Source organism: Hermetia illucens, chromosome 2 (assembly GCF_905115235.1).
Source record: "Hermetia illucens chromosome 2, iHerIll2.2.curated.20191125, whole genome shotgun sequence".
Lineage (NCBI taxonomy): Eukaryota > Metazoa > Arthropoda > Insecta > Diptera > Stratiomyidae > Hermetia > Hermetia illucens.
In genome coordinates, this window is record NC_051850.1 from 175,254,745 (window position 1) to 175,282,458 (window position 27,714).

Sequence of the window (27,714 nt, forward strand, 5' to 3'; positions counted from 1 at the left end):
ATCTTTGCCCTCTCCGTGTTGATAATACGACTCACCTGCATTCGTAGATAAGCCAGCAATTTGTATGATAAAGTTAATCGGCGCAGCTAATCGGATTTTAACTATTTGACGAATAGAGACCATTGGACCTTTGAGTTTCGAGTTTTGAGTGTTGTCCACCATAATTGCCTATTCAAGCGTACAGTGAGACGGTTTGGAATTCTTTGAGCTATGACGGCGGGAAAAGGTAAATTCGGGCCACTTGTTGGTGCAATCGACGAGGGCACATCTTCCGCACGGTTTATGATATTCAAAGCCCAAAGTTTCGAAGTGGTGTGCCATCATCAAGAGGAAGTTCCGCAGATCTATCCACAAGAAGGTTGGGTCGAACAGGACCCGGAAAAGATTCTGACCGTTGTTCTGAACTGCATAGAAGGCGCTTTGAGGAAACTGGAAGAATTGGGCGGCCGGAAAGAGGTAATTTCTTTCATGATTTACTTTTCATTTATTTCCGCCAACTCTGCGTTAAAATACGATCTCCATTTAGGGTGAATATCACTGATAAAATGGCCAGTCAAGTGTTCCGGGACAACCTTCCACGAAATAAGCAACATCGGAATCACATTTTCCCATCATCACATCACATCTCTTAGATTTTCATTCACATATAGATTGGCGGCAGGCATACGTGACTCTGGTTATTTTTAGACAGCAGACTTTCTGTGTGATATAGTTTTCAATTGATTGTTCTTCGCTACGCCCTTTATCCCACGCAATAATTTTTAATTGCGAAGTTTCCGAATTTTGACTTGATTCTCACGCTCTGATTCGTGGGCTAGTCAGAAGACTGTCTAAAGTCCATTTGGGTTCTTTGACGGCAGTTACTTCAAGCAGATGATTTTGCTGGTGAACTGGCTCCCGTGTGTTCCTAAAAATTGTCCAAAAAATTACTTTCCCGTTTACAATTTCTTGTTAAATTCAGGAATTGCAAATTGGAATGCTCACATTTAACTCTTCCATCAAGGAAGAAATTGGTCACTAAAATTCGTAAAAGTTTAATTCATTCGCCCTAATTCCTTTCCGCTTAGCTAACCGAAATGCTATTGAAACGCAAACGTGATTATGGTCCTTACGATCGGACGGTTTTGTTCTGTTCGCCGAAGGTGCGTTGAAGATCGTAGAGGCTGCTTTGTAGGTGTACAAAGCCATCTAGGTCCTGGGGATTTAACGTGGGTAGCTGTCGTGTAGTCATAATCCCATGGTCCTCATTTGGACACGGATTGATTTGATGACCACAATCAGCACAGCGGTACTGGCTTATGTTGAGTGCAGGTTCAGCATTCACACCAGTGGATGAGAAGCCTGCCTAACACTTATGCCGCTATTAAGGGATACGGAACCCGAGTTGTACGGCGCGATCCCACGATTGAGCCCACAAGGCCTCCGCAACCACAACTACCATTTGTAATGGTTGAGTGGAAATAGGAAGATCAGGTCGATCATCCTGAGTGACCGATAACGACCTAGAGGGCAGAGCTATCCCAGAAATCTAAACAAATTGGCTAAGTTGACCGTGAAGGTCCGCCCACAAAGATTGAAGCTCCCTCAAAGTGCTAGGTCGACACGTTCTTGCATGCCTCTGTGCTAGCCAGGCTCGGGAATGTGGGGGGGGGGGGTCCTTTGAGCGCTTTGATCCCTCACGCTTCATTACTACAAATTGGTGACAGGCCCCGCGACAGGTCGACCAAGAAAATGCATAGAATGTCGTTACAAACATGATGATCGGATTGAGTTACAAGCCTCGGAGAAATGCTAGGGCGTCCACCTCAGTCGACGCGGCAGAACGGGCCTCGGTCCTGTCGAGAAATGGGCAAGGGTTCTTGACGCATGGATGGCGTCAGGACGTAAGCAAGTTAGTCCGCACATAACGCACAAAACAAATACGTGTCTGCACGCTAAATGTTGGTACCCTAACTGGAAAGGCCGAGGAACTCGCAAGAGCCCTTCGGGAAAGGTGCATTGACATCTGCGCTCTGCAAGAAACCCGATGGTCTGGTGCCAAAAGCTGCGACATTGAATGCGAACGCGGTAAAAATGGCTACAAACTTCTCTATTTTGGTAACCCACACACTCAATATGGTGTTGGCATTGCCATCTCAGAGGGTTTCCGTGATGCCATTAAAGAAGCCGAACGATTTGATGATCGACTGATGAAGCTCACCATTATATCAGCTGATCGCACTATTCACTTCTTCACCGCGTATGCACCACAGACAGGCCGACCTGATGCCGAAAAAGATGCCTTCTGGCAACTTCTCGATGAAAAGACTTGTCACGTGCCTACTGACGATTACATAATCATTGCCGGCGACCTTAATGGTCATGTGGGTGAAAAGGTAAACGGTAACAGGTGCCATGGAGGAAAGGGGTTCGGAGCGCGCAATGAAGGTGGCGAGCGTATAATCGATTTTGCGGACACCTGTGACCTTGTACTTATGAATACATGGTTCATCAAACGATTGTCTCATCTTCCCACATTTTATAGTGGGAACAATAAAACGCAAATCGACTATATTCTCATAAGACGCCAACATTTTACCACTGTCACTGATTGCAAAGTCGTTCCCTATGAGACCATCGTACCTCAACATCGGCCGTTGATTGCTGTCCTGCGAATTAAGCCACCGATAAAGCGGCGTGAGGAACGCACTGGCCCGCCGCGCATTAAATGGTGGCGATTTGGTGAGAAGAAAGAAGAAACGATCTCACTCATACGATTGCCAACCATTACGAATGTGGAAGAATCATGGAACCAAATGAAAGACACGATCCACAAAGCGGCCTCTGCAACCCTCGGGGTCACCAAGCCGGGTAAGCGGTACATCAACCGAGGCTTTGGAATGATGATGTTGAAATGAAGGTCCGTGAAAAGAAACGCCTCTACCACAAATTTCTCGACGATAAAACGCCTGCTAATTGGCAAGTTTATAAGAATGCCAATCGGGAAGCAAAGAAAGCGGTCGCTGTCTCCCGAGCGAATCATTTCAAAAATCTTTACCATAAACTGGACACTCGGGATGGCGAGAGAGATCTGTATCGACTTGCTAAAAGCCGTGATGAACGCACACAGGATATCGAACACTTCTGTTGTGTTATTGCCAAGAACGGTACTTTGCTTACCAACCGTCGAGCCGCACTTCGAGCAGATTTCAACTGAAGAATTTGCTCATCCTCCACTTCCACAATCATTGCCGACATTTGGAGCAGTTCCACCAGTCAGCGCAACTGAAGTCGAGGAGGCAATAAAACAAATGAAATCGGGGAAAGCAACAGGACCTGACGACATCGCATCTGAGCTCTGGAAAGCGAAGAGCTGGGACCCAACACTGTGGCTCAGTGAATTCTTTAACCGGGTTATTCAGGAAGGAAGAACACCATCTGACTGGCAAGAAAGTACCACTGTTCCAATGTGGAAAAAGAAAGGTAGCCCAGCAGAATGTTCAAATTACCGTCCGATCCGGTTACTTTCCCATACCATGAAGATTTTTGAACGCATTCTTGACAACCGTATTCGCGAAATCGTTGAAATAACCGTGAATCAAGCCGGATTTGTCAAGAACTGCGGAACTCATCATCATCAACGGCGCAACAACCGGTATCCGGTCTTAATAAGGAACTCCAGACATCCCGGTTTTGCGCCGAGGTCCACCAATTCGATATCCCTAAAAGCTGTCTGGCGTCCTGACCTATGCCATCGCTCCATCTTAGGCAGGGTCTGCCTCGTATTATTTTTCTACCATATATATTGCCCTTATAGACTTTCCGGGTGGGATCATCTTCATCCATACGGATTAAGTGACCCGCCCACCGTAACCTATTGAGCTGGATTTTATCCACAATCGGACGGTCATGGTATCGCTCATTCGTCGTTATGTAGGCTACGGAATCGTCTATCCTCATGTAGGGGCCCAAAAATTCTTTGCAGGATTCTTTTCTCGAACGCGGCCAAGAGTTCGGAATTTTTTTTGCTAAGAACCCAAGTTTCCGAGGAATACATGAAGACTGGCAAGATCATAGTCTTGTACAGTAAGAGCTTTGACCCTATGGTGAGACGTTTCGAGCGGAACAGTCTTTGTAAGCTGAAATAGGCTCTGTTGGCTGACAACAACCGTGCGCGGATTTCATCATCGTAGTTGTTATCGGTTGTGATTTTCGACCCTGGTTCTTCCCATGATGTCGATATCGTCAGCATAGGCCAGTAGTTGGGTGGACTTGAAGAGGATCGTAACTCTTGCATTCACCTCAGCATCACGGATCACTTTCTCGAGGGCCAGGTTAAAAAGAACGCATGATAGGGCATCCCCTTGTCGTAGACCGTTGTTGATGTCGAATGGTCTTGAGAGTGATCCTGCTGCTTTTATCTGGCCTCGCACATTGGTCTGGGTCAGCCTAGTCAGTCTTATTAATTTCGTCGGGATACCGAATTCTCTCATGGCCGTGTACAGTTTTACCCTGGCTATGCTATCATAGGCGGCTTTAAAGTCGATGAACAGATGGTGTAACTGTTGTCCATATTCCAACAGTTTTTCCATCGCTTGCCGCAGACAGAAAATCTGATCTGTTGCTGATTTGCCTGGAGTGAAGCCTCTTTGGTATGGGCCAAGGATGTTCTGGGCGTATGGGACTATCCGGCCTAGCAAGATAGTGGAGAATATCTTATATATGGTACTCAGCAACGTGATACCTCTATAATTGCTGCACTGTGTGATATCTCCCTTTTTATGTATGAGACAGATAATGCCTCGTTGTCAATCGTCAGGCATTGATTCGCTGTCCCATACCTTGAGCACAAGTTGATGAACCACTTGGTGTAACTAGTCGCCTCCATATTTAACCAATTCGGCTGTAATTCCATCGGCTCCTGGCGACTTATGATTTTTTAGCCGATGAATTGCACGGACTGTTTCTCCTAAACTTGGTGGTGGCAGTATTTGTCCGTCGTCTTCAGTTGGCGGGACCTCCAACTCGCCGATGTTCTGGTTGTTCAGTAGCTCATCAAAGTACTCAACCCATCGCTGTAATATGCCCATTCTTTCGGAAATCAGATTTCCCTCTTTGTCTCGGCAGGAGGAGCATCGAGGTGTATAAGGCTTCATCCTGCTGACTTGTTGGTAAAACTTGCGCGCCTGGTGCGGTTGCTCCCTGTACTTTTCTAGTTCACAGACTTGTTGTTTCTCCCAGGCTTCGTTTTTCCGTCTGTGAAGTCGCTTCTCCGCTCGACGGAGTTCGTGATAAGTCTCTGCGCGTGCCCGCGTTCTTTGAGAATGCAACATTACTCGATATGCGGCATTCTTCCGTTCCGTTGCTAGCTTACATTCATCGTGAAACCAGCCGTTCCGACTCATTTTGCGGCTGGGGCCAAGTATGTTTGTGGCCGTATTCATGATCACGTTCTTCAGGTGATTGTGAAGATCATTTGTTGACGCTTCATCTCCAGCTCCTCTGTTGATTGCACTTATTGCGGCATCCATTTCCCTCTTATATGTCGCGGAGGGTTGTGTTGTGGATGGCTTCAGTGTTCACTCTCACCTGATTGTCAGGGGGGATTCCAGGTGGTATTGTTATTCGAGCTCGGAGCACCATGCCAACGAGATAGTGATCCGAGTCTACATTGGCCCCCTATATGTTCTGACATTCATCAGGCTGAGAGGTGGCGGCGTTGGATCAACACGTGGTCAATTTGTTGAAAGTGGTCCCGTCTGGAGAGGCCCACGTATGTTTGTGGAACGCTTTCCGCGCAAACCAGGTATTTCCAACAACCATTTCGTGTGACCCTGCTAATTGAATAGTCCGCAGTCCGTTATCATTTGTTTTTTCGTGTAAGCTATGGGAGCCAACGTATCGCCTGAATACGGGCTCCTTCCCTACTTGGCTGTTAAAATCCCCAAGTATTTTGATATCATATCTGGGACAGGCTTCGAGGGTTCGTTCTACTGCCTCGTAGAAGGTATCCTTCTCCGACTCTGCAGTCTCCTCTGTAGGGGCGGGAACGTTAATGAGGCTTATATTTCTAAACTTGCCTCGCAAGCGCAGAGTGCATAGCCTTTCGCTTATGTGTTCAAAGCCGATAACAGTAGGTTTCATTTTTTGTCTGACTAAGAAATCTACTCCGAGCACATGGTTTACTGAATGACCGCTATAATATATGGTGTAGTGGCTCTTCTCCAGGAAACCGGTCCCTGTCCATCTCATCTCTTACAACGCTGTTATATCAGCCCTATATTGGGACAGGGTATCGGCTAGCTGCTCAGCAGCTTCATCTCTGTACAGGGAGCGCACGTTCCTTGAGAAAATGCGCAAATCGTTATTCCGTTGTCGTTGCCGGGTCCGTCGTTTTAAAATTCGTCCTGTCCGAGGCTCCTGTTGTGGCTTCGTAACAAGTTGTTTTCCGTGTAGGGTAGTAAATAGTGATGGATGAAATTCTACGGATACTGGACAAGAGCGCGGTGACAACTTGGTGATATTGATGTCAGGGATGTTTCCCTGCTTGGTGGCATCACGATACGTAAATCCAACCAAAACGAAGCTAAAGCTAATTTCTATCGAGATAAAGGTATCTGAATTCCAGCTCGATTTTCTAAACGGACAAATATTGTCACACTTTAATGTAAAGCATCTGTGGTGTGGGGTGTCATTTTGGACCCTAAGTTAAATTGGATATTAAGCATAGCCTACTAGGCCATCATAAGGGAATGGGGTCTCCAGTCCGAGAAACTGTACACATTCACGGTTCATCTTAACGTACAATTATATTAAGTGGTGGTCGGTACCGAACAGAAAGTATCATTGGAACTAGTTAGATATTTTAATGCTACTGAGGCTCTGTAATCCTATCCGACAGATGCCCTTAATGCACTCCTATACTCCCTCTCCTTGGAACTTCATATTAAATACAATCAATCGTTTATTGTGATCAGACCCCGTGAGTGCTGGGCAGTAAAGTCATAGTAACAGTCTAGGTGAAGTATCACGGAAACTATCGGTGTTTCCAACACATTATCTAAGACGCAACCTGAACCCTGAAGCGAATTTAGCTATATATAAACTTCCAACATGCTGACCTATTGTATGCCAATGGAAGCGATCGACCCCGCACTTCCAGGCTAACCTGGTTAACGATCTATGTGATGGCGACACCACATCGGCTAAGCTAACCATAAAAAGTCAACAGGGAGATAAAGAGATACTATGGTGCTCTGCATATTTCCCCTACGACGCAGAAGACGTTCCCAGTGGAACATTCATCAGAGCTATCCAATATGCCAAAAGTAGAGGCATGGGGGTAATAGCAGGATGTGATGTCAACGCTCACCACATATGCTGGGGAAGTTCGAACATCAATGCAAGAGGATCGAGACTACTGAAGTATCTAGTAGGAACTGATTTGCAGATCCTAAATGTGGGTAATGAACCCACTTTCTTCAAAGTGGTCAGGCGAGAGGTCATCGACATCACGGTGGCATCTCCTGACATCGCGGCTCTGATCGGAGAGTGGAGAGTATCAAACGATATCACACTCTCGGATCACCGACGCATTGATTTCGTTATGGGCATGGATCCACCTCCACCCACTCCATTTCGGAATCCGAGGAAGACAGATGGGGTAATGTATCAAACAGAATTGAGCGCCCGAATCACGATCCCTGGGAAGCGCATCAAATCCATTGCTGGAATTGAGAAGACAACCCAGATGATCACAACTAGCATGAGAGAAGCTTTCAAAGAAAGCTGTCCACTCAAGATGCCAAAGAAGGGTAAAACACCATGGTGGAACTCGGATTTGGAAAAACAGAGGAGAACGACAAGGATGCTCCTCAATCGTGATCTGAAGGGTGAATCAAGCACAAGCTGGAATCGCTATAAAGAGGCACAGAAGGCTCTAAAGAAGAGCATAAGATTGGCCAAACGATCATCTTGGAGACGCTTTTGCGAAGAGACTAATTCTCTTGAGGCAACCTTAAAGCTGAAGCGGATTCTGGTCAAAGAACGTAGCCAGAAACTGGGTTATTTACGTTTACAGAATGGGAAGTACACAGAAAGCGATGAAGAAACGGCAAATCATTTGCTTGAAGTACACTTCCCAGGCAGCATCCAAAATCTAATCTCGGGGCCAACAGGTGCATACAGCCCTCAACCGAGAGACTGGAATCTGGCATGCAAAGTAGTATCACTGGAGCGAGTGAAATGGGCATTTAACTTGTTCCATAGATACAAGTCTGCAGGTCCGGATGGCATCATCCCTGCGCTAGTAAAGTAATAGAAGGAATGGATGCCCTGGGTCTACATATTCGGAATATATATCGCGCATGCCTAGCACACGCTTATATTCCAATTAAATGGCGGGATGTGAAGGTGTTGTTCATTCCCAAACCAGGAAAACCCACTTACACAGACGCAAAAAGCTTTCGACCGATCAGCCTAACGTCCTTTCTTTTAAAAGGACTAGTAGTAGTAGTAGATCGGTTCATAAGGGATACACACATTCCCAAGTGGCCACTTCACCATAGGCAACACGCCTACCAGAAAGGCAAATCCACGGAGACAGCACTCCATGAACTTACGGCAAAAATTGAAAAGGCGATGTCTGAAAAAGAATACGCCTTAGGCGCATTCATGGACATCGAAGGTGCCTTCAATTATGCCTCATTTGCGGCAATTTGTGATGCGGCGGGACAGCATGGAATCGAACCGCTGCTAATCAGTTGGATCCTTCACATGCTGGAGAGGAGAAAAATCCACATATCGGTCGGCCAGAAGTCTATTGAAGCCTTTGAAAAGACATACACTGTCGTAATCACCGAAAGAGAAGAATGGTCGGCAAGTGGCCATGAGTCTTTTCAGATTATAGACCTAATAAACTTCACCGACGGGTCAGTCATGGAGGATGGATCAGGTGCAGGGGTGTTCTCGGAGAATCCGATTATAGAACTGGCCCGACCCCTCGGAAAAATGACGACCATATTCCAGGCGGAGATATATGCCATTTCATTGGCAGCAGAAGAATGTCTGCGACAAAAATGGAGGGGTCGCACCATTCGAATCTGTTCCGACAGTCGGGCGGCATTATCAGCGCTAAATGGCAACAACCGACTGAACGAAACATTCCTGATGTGGGTGCCGGGGCACTCTAACATCGCCGGCAATGAGGTGACTGACAGACTAGCTTGCCGAGGGTCTGGATCCACAATGGTGGGGCCAGAACCGGCTCTAGGAATCCGACTATCTACTGTCAAGTCTACTCTGAAGGGTGAAATTGCAAGGATTCACGCAACCGAGTGGAAAAATTTGGACTCTTGCCGGCAAGCGAAAATCCTTGTGAAGAAGCCTAGGGCCACTAGAGCGCCATTTTTGTTGTCTCTTAAGAAGTCCGACATGAAAACCCTAGTAGGGCTTTTGACGGGACACTGCCCCTTAAACTACCATATGGAAAAGATTGGGGTAGTGGTTTCGGCTGTGTGCAGCCAATGTGAGGAGGAGGAGGAGACGGCCCTGCACTTTTTATGCAGCTGCCCGGCATCCTCAGATCTCAGACGAAGATACCTCGGCAAGGTTTTCTTCAATGAAGAATCTGCACACTCTCTGCCTCTGGAGAATGTTCTTAGACTCGCTAAAGCCTGCGAACACCGTAGGCGGGAAACCATTGAATAGGCAACTACGGGGATAGTACAATGGGCCTAATAATGGCCTGAGTGCTCGGAGTTGCGGCTCCCTCCAGTTAACTCAACTAACTAACTAACTAGCTATGCAGAGTGGAAGGTCGTCATGTGTTATGAAGTTGCAGTAAGGCGTTCTTTACCCAATGAGTATTCTCGGATATGCATAATATACCCGAGTGTCACGGGCTTCCAGGATATACTAGTGAATAGGAAGTAGGGATCTTGGCGATATTGGAGACCTGTTGATAGCTGGAGCCAAATCCGGTCGTTCTGGCCGACATCATCATTAAGACCTAGTTCTCAGTGGATTTATTCTTTAGGTTGGTTGGGCAATGTAGAGATGCGCTGAACAGCCTGGACGTCACACTTAAAGTCACCCTTCTCTGAGTTCCCCGGCATACAAATTTAGAAGAGATTGAGCGGGCAGTCGGACTGGTTAGGCCGCGCTTCACTTTGGCAGCTCCTCAGAGCGTTAGGCTCCCGTGGGCCGAATACTCTTAGATACTTTCCTATACTCTTAGATACTTTCTTAGCCATAGGTTGGCTCTGGAGATTTGATACGACTAGATTCTGTTCCTCTTATCCGTCCCATAGCTGCAGTGTTAGGGAGTTTGTAGCATTAAAACGACACACCGCTCATTGGGCTCCTGGGAGTGGCCACTTATACTTTACCTTACTTACCCCAGGGTCCACGTTACCAAGCATTAATATGTTGGGCCTGATGTCTTCAGTAAAGTTTTATCGACTTTCTTCAGAAAACCGATGTTTTTTTCTTAACTTTCAATGCTAACACATCGTTCAATGAGTCCCGGGACTAACTATGAAAACAACATTTCATCGGCAAAATTCTTTATTATTCATCAACATAATCTCCTTCAAGGGTTATACAATCATTCCAACGCTTCTCTAATCTTTCAATGCCATGTTTGTAGAACGATTTGTCTTTTGGCTCAAAATGAGCCTCAGTAGCAGCGATCACCTCCTCATTTGAGCCAAATCTTTTTCGCTGGAGCATCTTTTTGAGATCCGCAAAGAGCCAGCAGTCGCTGGGGGCCAGATCCGGCGAGTACAGAGGATGAGGAAGCAGTTGGAAGCCTAATTCGTTGAATTTGGTCATCGTTTTGATTGACTTGTGGCACGGTGCGTTGTCTTGATGAAAGATGACTTTCTTCTTCTTCATGTAGTCGCTATTGATGGTTTTTCCTTTTTCGAGGTAGTCAAGGAAAATTATACCATTCGCATCACTTTGCCGGTCGACTGTTGTGTTTTTGGACGCTTCGGGCGGCTTTTACCGGTCGTACGCCATTCAGCTGACTGCCGACTTGACTCCGGAGTGAAATGGTGAATCCATGTTTCGTCCACTGTCACATATCGACGCAAAAACTCCTGTTTATTGCGAGTAAACAGTGCCAAACACCTCTTCGAATCATTGATACGTTATTGCTTTTGTTCCATTGTGAGCAAACGCGGCAGCCATTTGAAAAAAAACCTTTTTCATAGCCAATTTTTGGTGCAAAATAGTAAATGCACTACCAGTTGATATGTTCATCATCTTAGCTATCTTGCGCACTTTCATTTTGCGGTCACCCATCACGATTTTCAACACTTGCTTGGTGTTTTCGGGAGTTACTCCCTCGTTTGGCCGACCCGAACGTTCCGCATCATTTGTATCAGCACAACCGCGTTTCACGTCGAAAATCACCGACAAATGGTTGTTTTCGATGGAGTAGAGTCCGGATAACGTTTTTCAAGCCATTGCTGAGCTTGAACAGTGTTTTTCCCCCATTAGAAAACAATGTTTTATCAACACACGAAACTCGTTTTGGTCCATTTTTTCACGATTGCAAAGGTAGCGTCAGTTCAACCACTATAGCTTTCTTGGTTATGTTTCGAATTACATCAAATTTTGACACATCTTATCTGAAGGTTGGTACTTCTGAACCTTGGTATATAAAGGGCATTATTAGCGTCATTTCTACGCTAGTCCCGGGACTTATTGAACGATGTGTTAGAGTAGACGCCTCTCATAATAAAAACATGCTAACATCATCCCCAATAGTAACAGAAAATATAATTATTTATCGTAGGATATTTGCGCGATCGGAATAACAAACCAACGCGAATCATCAATCGTATGGGACAAAAATACAGGAAAGCCACTGCACAATGCAATCATTTGGCTGGATATGCGCACATCGACAACTGTTGATCAGTTGTTGGACAATGTTCCAAATCACTCACGAAACAAAAACTACTTGAAACCTCTTTGTGGATTGCCGCTATCACCATATTTTTCAGCTCTGAAATTACGCTGGCTTAAGGACAATATACCAGACATTAAAGAGGCGATGGAAGAGGGAACGTGCCTTTTCGGAACCGTAGATAGTTGGCTTATTTGGAATTTAACTGGTGGACCAAATGGCGGTGTCCATGTAACAGATGTGACGAATGCATCCAGGACAATGTTACTTAACATCGAAACACTTCAATGGGACGTGCATCTTCTGAAGTTTTTCGCTTTGCCTAGACACATTTTGCCACAAGTGAAATCGAGTGCGGAGGTTTATGGTTACATGGAAGTGACATCGTTGAAGGTTGGCAAATACAAATGATAGAGAAATAGTAATTAATTGAAAGTCCTAATAGGGTGTTCCAATCTGCAGTTGCATCGGCGATCAACAAGCAGCTTTAGTTGGTCAAAAGTGCTTCACCGCCGGTTGTGCAAAGGCTACATTCGGAACGGGTTGTTTTCTATTGTACAACGCGGGCAATGTCCCTGTTAGCTCGTCACACGGATTGCTCTCTACGGTCGCATATCAATTCGGGAAGGATGCTAATCCAGTTTATGCTTTGGAGGGCAGTGTAGCGATAGCTGGGGCGGCAATTGGGTAGATATTGCTAGAAAAAGTCGTTATTAAAATGATCCGCACGTGAATTTTTCGTAGGTGGTTGAAAAACAACATGAGCCTCATTGATTCATCCGGTGAAGCCGAGGAGATCGCGAAAACCGTAGAGAACTGTGGAGATGTTTACTTCGTTCCGGCCTTCAGTGGTTTATACGCACCTTATTGGAATCAGGAAGCCAGAGGGTAAGCTATATATTAACGGATTTCGTTCGATTACAATTAATATTTTACTTTCCAGAATTTTATGTGGTCTCACGGAAGAAGTGCAAAAAGGCCACATAGTTCGTGCCGCTCTCGAGGCAGTTTGCTTCCAGGTTCGCGACATTCTCGAGGCAATGCACAGTGACTGCGGCGTTCCCCTGGCGAAGCTCAAAGTTGACGGCGGTATGACCGCCAATCGGCTGCTCTTGCAACTGCAAGCGGACCTTATCGGATTGAGTGTGATCAAGCCTGCAATGGTTGAAACGACAGCGCTGGTATGTTTTATTTGTTTGGTATAATTTATTTAAATCGTTTTTATTAAAATATCATATATCAATTTTATCCAATAATATACATCCACACAACACACGGAAAACAGGGAGCAGCAATAGCAGCGTATTATGCGATATCGAATTTCAATTTAGAATCGTTGATTGGTTCCGAAATGGATTTGGTTTACGAACCGCAGATAACTGAAGATGAACGCGATATGAGATATACAAAGTGGAAGATGGCAGTTGAGCGATCACTTGGATGGGACACATCGACATCCGATCATCGAAATTTACTATCACCGTGAAATGTTCAAATGTTCTCTTTGAGTGATTGATCGTTTTCTCTTATTTTGTTGTTCATTTTTTATCGTCAATCAAATAAAAAAAGAAAAAAGCTAATAAAAGAAATATAAAAATTCGGAAATGGCGGAAGTCTTCAACCTAGAATGTGGGGGCTCGATTTTTTAATTGCGATATTTCTTATTATTCTTGGGTTCACTCCTCCGCTTGTGCGTTTGGTTCGAGATCATTTAAAATTCCATTGATTGCATTTTCCTCGATATCATTGTTGCCAATAGCGGGTCGAATTTCTTGTTCAATGGGAATTGGAGGCGGCGGTATGGGATTGCCACCTAGAGTAGAAAACTTTCCTAGAATCCATGGTTTAAAATTTAGGGGTGAGTCGCTATCATACTTGCATCCAGAACTAGAGGGGGATCTGCATTTGCCTCTGCTAAATTAGTTACTGATTTCGATTTAACACACTGGAAATCCACATGCCGACTCTTAGCCTCCTCCTTCTCCCAAGACATGTGTATGAAGGGCCTTTGCACGTAGCTGTAAATTACCTGAAATTGAGATGTAACAAGTGAATGGAAAATGGGTGTTTTGTCGTTGGAAATTACCTCAGCTCTGCCACCTGGTCGCTTTCGGATCTTTTCTTTATGCGTTGGATATCCTTCTATTCCACATCGGATCTTCTTTAGTCCACGATCTTTCATCACTTGCTTGGCTACATCGCGGTTTTCGATGTATTTGAAAAAGCGATGCATTGCCGTACTTGTTACCGCTAGAAAATTTAAAAAAAAATTATTAATGCGGTTTTATGTTACTAAGGCAGCTTCAGGTACGATTTCTGGGTTTAAAAGTGTTGACTGAAGTCTTCATACTTGTATTAAAAATTGTGTAGCGCTTAGCGCATTTACATTTTTTACATCTTAAGTTTATAAATATTTTCCATTGTAAGCCGCGCAAAGCTTACGTTAGGAGTTAGAGAGCAGGGAATTTGATGAAATGCAACTACTCGTCGTCATCCGTTTAGATAGAGCCTTTCAATTTGCCGGTAAAAACTCTTTTGTTCGCCAAAATGGAAGTAAATACCCAGGGAGATGATGCTAGGCGCCTTGTAGTGACTTGGGATGGGTTAAAATTGCCATCTTAAAAAAGTTGACCATGCAGGCTCAGGATTCTGGACGTTTTAGTCCCTCTCACTCCATGTAGGGAATTTCACGTTTCTTATCTGGCATTGCATCAGAATCGGAAATATTAAATTGATTCCACCCAACCAGCAAAGGAAGTACAAAAGGACGGGGATCGTACTTTTTCTCGCTCTTCAATTTTACCAGCGCACCACAAACTCATCTGGCAGGCACTGCGATAACACCCAGTGCCAGAGGGAAATCGTACGTCTCTGTTGGTGATAAAGGAAGCGCGCTTTCGTCTTTTCTTTTTGTTTTGTTTTGGACACTTAAGCTAACGATCCAAAATAATAGTTCCATACATTTACTATGAGAGTATTCATATGACCCAGCAGGGAGCGTGTCAGACATGTATTGTAGAAACAAAGAATACTCTGTTTAAGGATTGAGGGATCCTAAGTCCGCATCCGCATCTTACTGTACAAGACAATGATCTTGCCAGTCCTCATGTATTCCTCGGAGACTTGGGTTCTTAGCAAGAAGAATTGCGAACACTTGGCCGCGTTTGAGAGAAGAATCCTCCGAAGAATTTTTGGCCCCCTACATGAGGATGGACGATTCCGTAGCCTACATAACGACGAAATCTATGAGCGATACCATGACCGTCCGGTTGTGGATAAAATCCGGCTCAATAGGTTACGGTGGGCGGATCACTTAATCCGTATGGATGAGGATGATCCCGCCCGGAAAGTCTATAAGGGCAATATCTATGGTAGAAAAAGAAGTCGAGGCAGACCCTGCCTAAGATGGAGCGATGGCGTAGATCAGGACGCCAGACAGCTTTTAGGTATATCAAATTGGTGGACCTCGGAACAAAACCGGGATGTCTGGAGTTCCTTATTAAGGCAGGCCTAGACCAGATACCGGTTGTTGCGCCATTAATGATGATGAAGTCTGCATCCACTTGAAGCCGAACCTATCTAAATGGGGAGCAATTTATCCCCTCTTTTTCTGATCCACGAACCCCCATTTTTGTGCTTAGTACCCAAGCTTCAAAAAATAATAATCGAAGATGATTTTACGGTTTCTTACCAGGGCAGAGGCAACTCGTCAGACGTCGCCTCACCTCTGCCCTGGGAGCAGCGTCACCGAAGCGGTTTGCAGATGTTTTTTTTTGGAGTAGGGTAGGTGAATGCGTTTACGCACAGAGTGTTGGACTCCCGCAAAAGCACGCTGGCGGACTACCAACTAAACACCTCCCTGTCATCAGAGAACTAGCCTGGAACCGTTTGACACATTACTTCGGGCTAGCCCTCCCGCTCTCCCGGCTTTGGGAGCCTTCAAGTCAGGGAATTCCTTTCACCAACGGGAGGGGAGGGGAGGAAGGGAGTTGTTAGTTCAGGGAACCCCTTACCGTCCGATCCCTCTGCCGGTCGAGTTCAATCTTCTTCGTTGTAAGAAGAGCCCGAACATAATGCGCAATACGATTCCAGCTGCCAGCGCTCTTCAGCATCTCTCTGACAATGTTGTCTGGAGAGAGCCCCCCTGTGTCTGCATAAAGCTGCTGGCGGAGGCCATCCCACCTCTCGCAAGAGAAAAAGATGTGTTCAGCGTCATCCGGCACTCTATTGCAGAACACACAATCAGGAGATCGCGCCTTCCCAACCCTGTGCAGGTAAGACTGAAAACCTCCATGCCCACTTAGAAGTTGGGTAAGGAAGTAATCAATCTCACCGTGCTTTCTGTTCAACCATGGGTCTAATTTGTCGATGAGCCGCGCAGTCCACTTGCCCCTTGGCTCATTTTGCCAAGAAACTTGCCATTCATTAAGGGTGCGTTGATGTTCTTCACGGGCAACCACTTCTCGTAAGTTTTCGCCCTTACGGCGATAGATAGCTTTGCGCTCCTTGGCAAGGAGGGCAACGGGGATCACTCCCGCAATCACCATCACAGCCGGTTCGGAGACAGTGCGATAAGCAGACGCCACTCGCAAAGCTCCCCGCCTCTGCACTTGAGCTAGGCGTTTACGATGCACCTCCTTGTCAAGGGCATCAGCCCATACCTCCGCACCATAGAGAAGGACGGACTGCGTTGCTCCCATGAGGAGACGTCTCCTAGTTGATATAGGGCCGCCCACATTCGCCATTAGCCGACTCAAGGCCGCGACTCCTGCTGCAGCCCTGTCCGCGGCTGCTTTGATTTGCTCGAAGAAGCTCATCTTCGAGTCGAGCATTAAACCAAGGTATTTAACCGCTGGTTTTGACTCTATAGTCAACTCGCCGATCGATATGGGACGCAAGGTCGGGATTCTCCTTCTGGTCAGGATGACTACTTCGGTTTTCTCCAGCGCAAGGTTGAAACCGTGAGCAGTCATCCATCCGCTTACCCGTCGCATCAATATGCCAAGTCTGCTTTGCGCCTGTTCAACAGTGCGTCCGGCAACAAGTGCCGCAACGTCGTCTGCATAACCGACCAGGCGCGACTCTTCAGGCATATCGAGTCTCAGCAGACTATCGTAGGATGCGTTCCAGAGGTCCGGCCCTAGGATGGATCCCTGCGCTACTCCCGACGTGATTTCCATCCTCCTCTGGCCCTCTAGCGTCTCATAGAACAGGGAGCGGTCTTTCAGATAATCCCTCAATATCCGCAAGAGATAGCTTGGCACGTGAAAGGAGTTCTCTAGTGTGCCCAGCATATGTGTCCATCTTACGGAATTGAAGGCATTTCTGACGTCAAGCGTTATGAGGAGCACTATCCGTCGAGATCGGCGGCTGTGCGCCCCGGCTCGATTAAACGCATCTACGACCTCCATAACAGCATCCACTGTAGATTTCCCTGTTCTAAACCCGAACTGCCTTGCGGATAAGTCCCCGGCAGCACGGATCGCTTCAGCGAGTCTACCCCTGATGAGCTTCTCGAGCACTTTTCCGGCCGTGTCAAGCATACACAGCGGTCGGTATGCAGACGGGAGCTCCGGATCTCCTTTACCCTTACGGATTAACGCGAGTCTGGCCACTTTCCAGCGAGAAGGAAAAATGCCCTCCTTCAAGCACGCGTTGAACGCTTCGAGCAGCAATTCTGGCCGTTGGCGGAACACCAGTTTGTAAACTTCCGCCGGGATGCCATCAGGGCCTGGCGCCTTCCTGTTTTTCATAGTGAGAACCGCTTCTTCGAGTTCTCCCATTGTGAAAAGGGGGCAATCCACGAGGCTTTCCGCGCTGTTTACATCAACCCGTACAGGGTGTCTGGGGAACAATGCCCGCACAATGCGGTCCATCTGGTCGGTGCTCAGTATGCAGGGCTTCCGCAGAGCCCCGATTTTCCGAGTGACAAGCTTATAGCCAAGTCCCCACGGGTCATCATTCACCTCATTAACGAGATTTTGCCAGCCGCGAGCTTTGCTTTTATTTATAGCGCTGCGGAGTCTCCTTTTTGCTGATCTATATTGTGCCTTTATGGCACATGCCTCCTCGTTGGCGTACAAACGTTGTGCCAAACGGCGGAGCTTATGACACTCCTTCCGTAGGTCGGCAATTTCCGCCGTCCACCAGTACATAGAAGGCTTGTCGCGCCTGGGGCCTCTCCGGGGCATGGAAGCCTCACACGCCGTCGTTATCAGGTGCATCACTGAATTTACGACGGTGTCAGCTGCGACACCACCACCCCCGGAGTGCCCCCAGTGCGGCCCTACCTGCTCCAAGAGCTTCGACGAACCTTCCGATGTTCACCTTCGCGACATTCCACACGCAGGGGGAACGTCGTGTTGGTGCTCGCCGGCAAGTAGCGTCAAACACTTCGAACGCAATGTACTGATGATCACTTGCCGAGAAGTCTTCTAGGACTCGCCACCCGTCCACCGATGATGCCAGAGATTCCGACGCAAAAGTGATGTCGGGAATGCTTCCTTCACAACCTGAGCGCCGAAACGTTGGCGTGGATCCGGTGTTTAAAATTACGAGTCCGGTTCTCGCCGCCATTTCCAGAATCCGTTTCCCTCTGGAGTCTGATTGAGGCATGCCCCATTCAAGAGCCCTGGCATTAAAATCACCGCCAACCAGGATTCGTCCCTCCGTGCTCGAAACGGCGTTCTCCAGAGCATCAAGCCGGCGTTGAAAGTCCGGAATCGACTCATTCGGCGTCAGGTAAACGCTAAAAAGCGTTATCCCTAAACACCGGATCCAGGCAAATCCGTCCCCCCGGCCTTCGGCAAGAACACGAAGTCGAACGTCGTCCCGAACCCAGATAGCAGCGGTGCCCGATAAGTCGAGATACCATGAGGACGGGTCCTTGTTTCGGTATTGCTCGCTAATCAGCACTAGATCAGCATTTACTTCCGCAGCGAACTGCGCTAGCAACTGGTGAGCGGTTGCACTCCGGTGCATGTTAATTTGCAAAATGCGGATCATGGCGTTCGCACCCTAGCCCTCTCCAATTCCGCCCTGAAGATCGGACACCGTCCCGAGCCCGCAGTGTGTGCGACGCTTTCGCCAGACGCACCACGATCCCTGCAGAGAACACAACTCTCGCTTTCCTTGCAAGTCTTCGCTTGATGACCCGCTTGGCCGCATCTCCGGCATGCTGTCCTCCTGTCCGGACCCTTGCAAGCTGCTGACGTGTGTCCATAGTCCAGACACCTGTAGCACTTGGTGGGGACTATCCGCATTCGTACCCTGCATACTACCCATCCGATTTTGATTCTCCCGCTGTTAAGGAGTTTGCTCGCATATTGCTCGGGGACATCCACCACGGCAAGTTTTTGGCCTCGAGCATTTACAGAGGTAATAGCTACCCGGGCATTGGTTACCTCTGGACATTCACGCTTTAGCGCCTCCTCTACTTCGACCTTTTCTGTGAGGCAGTCAAGATCCCGTATTTCCAGAGAGCACATGGGTTCTAGGCTAGAAACAAGGGCCTTCTCTCCCAATAGCCCCTTGACCGCTTCGCAGAACGTGCTCTTGTTGGTCGTCTTTGGGCCCAGTTCGACGAGAACTCCACCACTCCTCGTTTTCCGTATCGAGGACACCTCTGCTCCGTTCTCCTCGGGTTTCATCCTGTAGTGGATTTCACTAAGGACTTCCGCAAATGTCTTGCCTTCCGTCGGCTTAATGAGCAGAGCCGACGGTCTAGTCCTTCTTCGTTTCGTCGTTTTTTCCGCTACTGGCTTTGGATTGGCAGCCTCCTTGTTTTTGGACAGACGTGTCTCTGGCGCTGGAGTCCGTTGTTTCTTTTTATCCTTTTTCGCCTTTTTTTTTTGGGCCTTGGAGACTACTTCGATAAAGTCTCCTTCAGGCACATCGTCCTCTTTCCGCTTTTTCCCCTGTTCACTTTGCAGAGGGCTATCTGCGGTCCGTTTGACGCAAGCAGCATTCTCAGCGGGGAATGCGACTGTTTCTGCTCTACAATCGTCTTCCGCTGCTCTCCACGTGCGTCTACAAAAGGAAACGCGGTCCAGTAGTTCCTCCAGTTCCATCAGCCCGTTTTTGACGCCTTTGCTGACGTTTCTCTGAAGGAACGTTGCCGACCGCATACGCTTCACCACTGCTGCGCACTTTCGGATGAGCCTTTCCTCTTCGGCTCTAGCGAGGACGGTCGAATGCATTTCCACTCGATTTGTGCCCAAATCCATCTGCTCAGGACTAGCGTTTCTCACTGAGCTTACTTCCAGGACAGGGGCACTGCAAGGTAGTGGAGTTGCCATCCCCGCACGGTCAGTCGCACCACTTGATGAGGCTTCCTCTTTATTTGGGCGCCCCGGTGTCTCATCGGGTATATCAGCCCTCGTTGCCTCTTTCACTGGTCGCTGTGGTGAGCGACGCATCTTTGTGCTCCGCCCAAACGCACCCAGCTCTTCCTCCTTGTCTGTTGTTTCGTCTTTTTTTTTTATAATTTTCAGAATATTCTCCATGAAAAAGTTACCAGCGCATCGTGTGCAAGGGAGCGGGCCGCAATAGTCAAGAACGGGTATACCCTCGGGGACACAGCCCCTACCCCAGTTCCCTGAGGCCTGACCTACGCTTAGCTGATCCCGGAATTCACGGACGGATCAGCGCTCGCTCGGGGCAACGCGGTCTACTAACACCGGTTCAATGCACACTTCCCGACCAGGGTCCCGAAGGGGCTGGCTCCTGATACACATCGCAACTACCACCTTGGCAGAGCTACGCTCACATCACCCCGTCGACGCCGACAGAGAGTTGTCGACGGCTCCGGAGACTCCCAGTGTGTCCCGACGTGTACCGGTCATTCGCGGTTCGCTCTTCACCGAGAAGCTTTCTCGAGGCTACTACCTAGGACGCAGGTATGCTGCCAGCTAGGGGGCAAAACTACTTACTCGGGCACCTCGGGGACGTCACACCCCGTATCGTAAGCGACCCGTTTAAAAATCGCTAACGACCCCTGAGATGTTAAATGCTCTTTTAAATAATTCGCAGAACAGTCATGTCGACTGTGAATTATATTGAGCGTAAATTCGCTTTGGCCTAAAGTATGGGCAAATTTACGGTCAATTTAGGGCAGAGGTGAGGTAGCGTCTGGCCTGGTAAGAAACCGTAAAGCCATCTTTGCTTATTATTTCAAGAATACTTATTTCCCGGCTTTAATTTTATGACGAAGTTTGCATTGCACTCTATAGATGGAATCACTTTGTATTTGCGAAGATTATGCTTGAATTCTTTACAGGTTCATTTTGATATAGATTGATCTCCGACGGAACAACTAAAAAAACTGATGCACATGTCTATGCTTTTTCGCTACCAATGGAATGACTTTTCGATTTTTTTATCACCGGGGAAAAATATTATTTGCAAGAATTCTGACCTGTGCTGTGTCTTTGCGGATCCGACTGCTGGATCGAATGAATATTTTTGTTTTATGCTATGGTGGACACCCTCTGTGCTGGATCCGCCTGATGGCCGTATGAATACTCTCAGAGTAAATGTATGAACCATTTTTTATGAGACTTTTTTTGTGTCTGTAGTGTGCAGTGCTGGACACGCTAGCTGCTGGATCGTATGAATAGAGCTTTACACGGTGCATCAACACCTTATACATTACTCTATAAAGAGGATGATTCCCTGACATTTCACAAAAAAAGCTGATCTCGAGCAGCTTGTTTTTGATGACCGTACCCCAACAGAGAAGGCGCTAGCACCATCACCAGCAGCAACATGCGGAGAACCGAACGACCCAGACAGCGATGACGTTATACTCTAGATGGTGATTTGGGAGATCCTCGTCTCCATTAGAACCAACCAACCATTGAGATCGTTGATAATTTCTCCTACCTAGGGTCGAAAATCACAACTGATAACAGCTACAACGATGAAATCCATGCGCGGTTGTTGGCTGCCAACAGAGCCTATTTTGGCTTTGGATGGGTCACTTAACGGTAATATCTATGGTAGAAAAAGAAGACGAGGCAGACCCTGCCTGAGATGGAACGATGGCGGAGGTCAGGACTGAATTGCTGGAAGGGGAAAATGTGTTAGTGTGAGAACAGTGCAGCGACGATTGAATAAATTAGGACTCAGAGCTCGAACACTAGCAAAAAAGCCGATTTTAGCGAAGGCTATGCTCGAAAAAATGAATTGGGCATTGGAATGACGTGATTGGACTGTGGAGGCGAGTTGTGTTCTTTGATGAGTCTAAATTCAATTTGCTGGGATTCGACAGTTCCGTCGCCAGTGCGAAGAAGAAAAGGAGAGAGATTTGACCTCCAGTGTGTTGTACGAACTTCATGCCATTCTCCCTCAGTAATGATGTGGGGATGCATAACATCCAAAGGAATCGGCAGTTTTTCATTTCAAGGCGGTGCTGTCAACACAGAAAAGTACAAAGAAGTTATCGATGATTGCTTTGTTCAGACGGTAGAAGCACTGCAGGAGCACTTTGATGAAGTAATGTTTCAGGACGATTAGGCTCCTTGTCATAATAGTTCACAATCATCAATCACTTGTGTATTGTGGTGCAGTTGCGGCTATCAGATTGCACGGTCAGAAGATTCGCTTTCGTATCATTGGTTTGAGTGACGAAAGAGATCCACCATGGAAAATTCGTCTGGCACGTCGGCGGGACTCACTAAGGCAGGACATCGCTAGACTGATTCAAATCAGCACTGACAATGCCAGCAGACGGGTGAGAAATGAAGTGCACGGGATTTACCGGAACTATGCCATCCCCAGTGAGACACCCGTAGTTCAAATTCTGGACACACTAAAGCAGAAACTTTCTGTTATCTGCAGTCGGTTACGACGGTATGGCGAAAGTTATTCCAGACGTATCCAGAATGCAATATACGCGAGGAACCAGCGGAGCTTTTTCAGATCTCTCAACGAACTCCAACAGAGCGTCCAGACAGTGCAGTTTTCGGTGACATAAGCGAAAGAAGTTGGTATCCCCCATAATAGCAACATTGAACGGAAATACGTGGAGAAGAAGATGAACAATGAGCCATTGGTTCGGGAAATCAAAGAAATTTGGCGTCTCGAGCGGGTGGTTGTAGTTTCCATAATATTGTCAGATACAGGTGTTGCACCTAAATCCTTCACGGCTTCCCTTGGTTTTCTGGGACTTTCGCACAGTCTGGTTCAAACCATGCAGAAGTACACCATTCTGGATACGTGCTCGATGTGACGGAGAGTTCTCGACGGATTCTCCCATTAACCTACCACCGGCCACCAGCGTCCCTTTAGTTTTTAAATAGGTAGGATCGTCCGAGCCTAAATGCTTGGCACTTAGTGCTAGTATTAGGTAAAATCCGGAATCTGCCGAGGTTGTGATAACTCGGAAAAAGTAATCGTTGGCGCAACAATCCATATTGGATCAGGGCCTTGAAGTGTGTTAGAGCACTTCATTCAAGACCGTAATGGTAGCTAGGAGGCAATGTGGTCAGAATTGCGCTCGCCCGAGATTATTACCCTGATTTGACTCAGATACTCATTCACAGCTGAGTCGACTGGTATCCGACGTCAAATCACGATACAAATCTGACTGCCACCAGTGAGATTCGAATCGCGACCTTCCGTATGATAGCCTTGTGCTCTAACCACGTAGCTATCCGGACATATAGTCTTTTGTTTTTTCTCAAAATCTTAGAATATGGTAAGTGCGGCTAACCTTAGTTCGTGCACTATATATATCAATGGCCGCTCCGAGGGGCTCAATTAGCGCTGTGGTGCACCGTGTTGACACCACGAACTCCTAAGATCGCGAGTGCTGTTATGAGAGCAGAGAGGCAGAGTTTAGCCAGCTCGGATCTTCACAGCCAGCCCGTATCATTCACGAAGGAAAGCAGCTCTCCCACTCTGCAGTCAGAAATCTCTCTGAGGTCCCGAAAGAATGGTTTGCCCAGTGTCCGTAGCCTGAATATAGCTAGAGCTGGGCAATCGCAGAGAAAGTGCACAGGGTTTCCCTTCCTTCTCCGCAGCTTCGGCAATGTGAATTGTAGTGTATGCCGAGCCTGGCGGCATGGTCCCTTATGGGCCAGTGCCCCTTGCAGACCGCCATAATCTTGAGTGCATTTGCACGTGTCTGACACAGGAGTTCTCGTGATCGGGCTATATTATAAGCGGGCCAAATTCTCCTATTTGCAGCTTTCCTCCTTCTTTGTTCCTTCAGCAACTCCTCCTGCATTTGGATGATTTCGGAGCCAACCGCAAGCCACTTCTCCTCGGACTCCAGCATCTCAGTAACCAAGCTCTCCGGAGTCCCGCTCTTGCCCAGCACCTGGTTTAAGCTCCTTCTCTCCATCGCAAATTGTGGGCAGTGGAACATCACATGCTCTGGATCCTCCGGTATGCCATCGCATCTGGGACAGTTCGGAGAATCATCCAACCCAAAGCGGTGCAGATACTGCCTGTAGCAACCACCGTGTCCCGTGAGGAACTGGGTAATGTGGTAGTTGGTTTCCCCGTGTTTTCGCTCAAGCCACACCCTAACATTGGGAATGAGCCTGTGCGTCCACCGACCTTTCGTAGACTCGTCCCATCTGCGTTGCCAGATATCAAGCGACTCTGACCTTGCCGCATTTCTACGCTGTGCATGCCCCTCCATGTCTTGCATTGTACAGGACACTCATTTCTTTGGCCAGAATGTCAACCGGGATCATGCCTGCCACCACCAATACTGCCTCATCTGATGTGGTTCTAAAAGCACTGCAAACCCTCAAAGCCATCCGCTGGTAAACCGAGTTCACCTGCTTCCGTCTCTGAGAGTTTGCCAGCGCCTCTGCCCACACAGGCGACGAGTAGAGCAGGATGGAGCGCACCACTCCGGCTAGCACCAACCTCCGGCAATGTTTCGGTCTACCAATATTTGGCAACATTTTTGCAAGTGCCGTGGTGGCACTGGCTGCCTTTTGGCATGCATACTCTAGGTGTTTCCTAAAACTCAATTTGGTGTCAATTATTACCCCCAGGTATTTGATAGCCGGCTTTGATACGACCGTATGTCCACCGACCTCCACTTTTACAGTGTTATTTTTCCTGCGTTTCGTTATTAAGACCGCTTCCGTTTTCGCGTCCGCCAAGGTCAGCCCGGCCTTTTCTAGCCAGGACTTTACCGCTCTCACTGTTTCCATTGCGTAAACCTCCACATCTTCTGGGTGTTTTGCTGCAACAACCACAGCTAGGTCATCAGCAAAGCCGACAATCGTAGTCCCCTCTGGGACGGGAAGAGCAAGCACCCCATTATACATGATATTCCACAACAGGGGACCAAGTACCGATCCCTGTGGTACCCCGGTTGTGACAATGTACTCTTTGGGGCCCTCATCCGTCCCGTACCAGAGAGTCCTCTCTGAGAGGTGGTTTTCCACCAATGACCATTTGATCCTAATCAGACCCAATTACTTTGTAAACTGAAATGACTCTTACTTCGCTACAAATTTATTTACGTTTATGTGCTCTTGAATGAATTCTCTATTCTATCAGAAAGGATCACATAAAGTTCAATATATTCGAGCTCCTACCGGTTTTCAACAGTATGCGTCTACCGAGCATGACCATGCAGTTGTAAAGGGAATACTTGGGGCCCACATGGACGAGGGAGTTTGTTAAAGACTATTTTCCCATTGAATCGGCCATTTCACTACCACTCAAGGTAAATATATATCATCTACTCTCCACCGAGTCCCTCGGTCTAGTCCCTGACTGCCGGGATAGCCTTTAGATTGGTGCTGTTGGAAATGGCTCGATATGGAAATCGATTTGATGGTGGTCATGTAAACGTTCTTTTTTCTCCAGTCCAACGACACGATACGAGTGATTTTCAGTGGGAAGTAGAGTTTTCCAGGGAAAGGACAAAAAACTCTGGTTATAATACCTGAAGTATATATGCACATTGGTAAAAACAGCCTCTAGTTTCGACCATAGAAACCTGTCAAGGGTACCATTCAGTGGGACTAGGACAAACGATGGCAGTCACCGTGTTGAGTGGGAGTTCGATGATTAATTGCTCACGTAGTTGCAGTCCGGATAGCTGAGTGGTTAGAGCACAAGGCTATCGTACGGAAGATCGCGGTTCAAATCTCACTGGCGACAGTGGGATTTGTATCGTGATTTGACGTCGGATACCAGTCGACTCAGCTGTGAATGAGTACCTGAGTCAAATCAGGGTAATAATCTCGGGCGAGCGTAATGCTGACCACATTGCCTCCTAGTGTACCGTTACGGTCTTGAATGAAGTGCTCTAACACACTTCAAGGCCCTGATCCAATATGGATTGTTGTGCCAACGATTATTATTATTATTAGTTGCAGTCATCAATTATTCACCGTCCTAAAGTGTGACCACCACTAAAAATTGTCTTGGGAAATGGATGTGAGAGAGTGTCATGGCAGGTTGGCAGGATGTACTTTGACAATGGCTTCGTATCTGATGTTGGTGCTAAAGATACATCTTGTTGTAAACAGCAGGTTGGCCACGTATTCGGTACAACTTAATTACTGTTAATGGGAACGAGACGTGTTGATGGTGAAGTGTAAATCGTCTAGGGATTTTCATTGAGTATACAATGGAAGAGATTAAGGAAAGTCAATTTTGTCTTGGAAGCAGTTTAGGACGTTTATGGTACAACTAGATTTTTAATGTTTGGTGCGGGGGTTTTATTCGTGGCGAATGGAATGTTTCTGCAAAATTGAACTTCTAGTTTATATTTTCTGTGACTTATTCCTTTTATCTCAATTAATTTGGCTACAGTTACTACTCCTATTCAAAATTCAATTCACAGCTTTCTGAACTTCAGATAATTTTTAACACCAAGAAAGTCCTAACCAGAGATACAGAAGGAAGTAGTCCTGATTAACACTTGAGACCCTCCCTAAAAATGGGCCTTCTTCTTTCCTTAGTTTATGACCTACACAGTGCCACTTTCGACTAATCAACGCAGCTCTCTCTGAATTAACGTGGACCAAAAAAAAACTCCAACAATATTCGTTTTGAGAATGATGGGGTCCTAAGTCCGCATCAACTTAATGCAGGAAAGAGGCTCAAAAAACTCATCAGAAGCTTGCTCATCTCTGCCCTGGGAGCAGCATGGCCAAAGTAGTTCCCAGATGTTGACCTGTCTTCTGTCTTGAATGAAACCGCAAGTCGTCTCTTTAAAAAGTTAGGAGCTTAGTCCAAAAGGAAGGGTCGTGAACCAAAATAACCGGAGAAGCTTTTCTCTAATTGTTCCGGTCCACTACCAATTCTTAATGATGCCCACTTAGTTCTGTTGTGCAACGGATTACTATAAAATTTTTGACCTAAGAAGGAGTCAAACTTTCAGAAATTCAACACCATTCGAGGCTGAAACTCTTTAAAACTCAGATGTAAGAGTGGCATAAACGTTTTTGAAAGACGTCAAATAATAGAGAATCAGTGTCACGATCTTCGTTCCTGAACTTCTATTACAGACGATACAGTTAAGCAGATTTTGGAGGAGGACTTAACCTTCGATCAAATAGCTTCTTCAGTAAGTCCCAGTCACGGGAGTACACATTCCATCAACAGGGAGAAATTTGGATTCTCAAAGATCTCAGCACAATAGGTTCCTCGGGTTCTTTGTCCAGTTCAAAAAGGCGTCCGTTTTTAAATTTGCCAGAGAGTATTGACCAGGTCTGTTTAAAAAGGAGAAGGTTTTCTCAGTTGTATCCTGCCTATACATCGAAGCCCCCTAGCTCATAGAATAGTGAATGTTGGGTCGGCACTACAATCGATGGCTGTTTAAGCGAATGTTCCAC

The 27,714-nt window shown here is 47.0% G+C and overlaps 2 protein-coding genes across 3 annotated transcripts in view; one reads left to right on the forward strand and one right to left on the reverse strand.

The window, feature by feature from the left end:
* LOC119649028 (glycerol kinase) lies at window positions 1-13,524 on the forward strand. The gene is made up of 6 exons (XM_038050985.1): window positions 1-456; window positions 11,783-12,289; window positions 12,342-12,583; window positions 12,641-12,784; window positions 12,840-13,077; window positions 13,182-13,524. Exons 1-6 carry the CDS (start codon window positions 211-213, stop codon window positions 13,380-13,382), a joined length of 1,578 nt encoding a protein of 525 aa, XP_037906913.1. The 5' UTR covers window positions 1-210; the 3' UTR covers window positions 13,383-13,524.
* LOC119649029 (BTB/POZ domain-containing protein 10) overlaps window positions 13,505-27,714 on the reverse strand; it is an 18,662-nt gene continuing 4,452 nt past the window's right edge. For both annotated transcript variants that reach the window (XM_038050987.1, XM_038050986.1), the window contains exons 4-6: window positions 13,983-14,146; window positions 13,772-13,925; window positions 13,505-13,709 (exon numbers count right to left, since the gene is read on the reverse strand). In XM_038050987.1, the coding sequence (XP_037906915.1) occupies window positions 13,573-13,709; window positions 13,772-13,925; window positions 13,983-14,146 (455 nt within the window). In that variant the 3' untranslated portion in view covers window positions 13,505-13,572. The remainder of the gene's footprint in view (window positions 13,710-13,771; window positions 13,926-13,982; window positions 14,147-27,714) is intronic.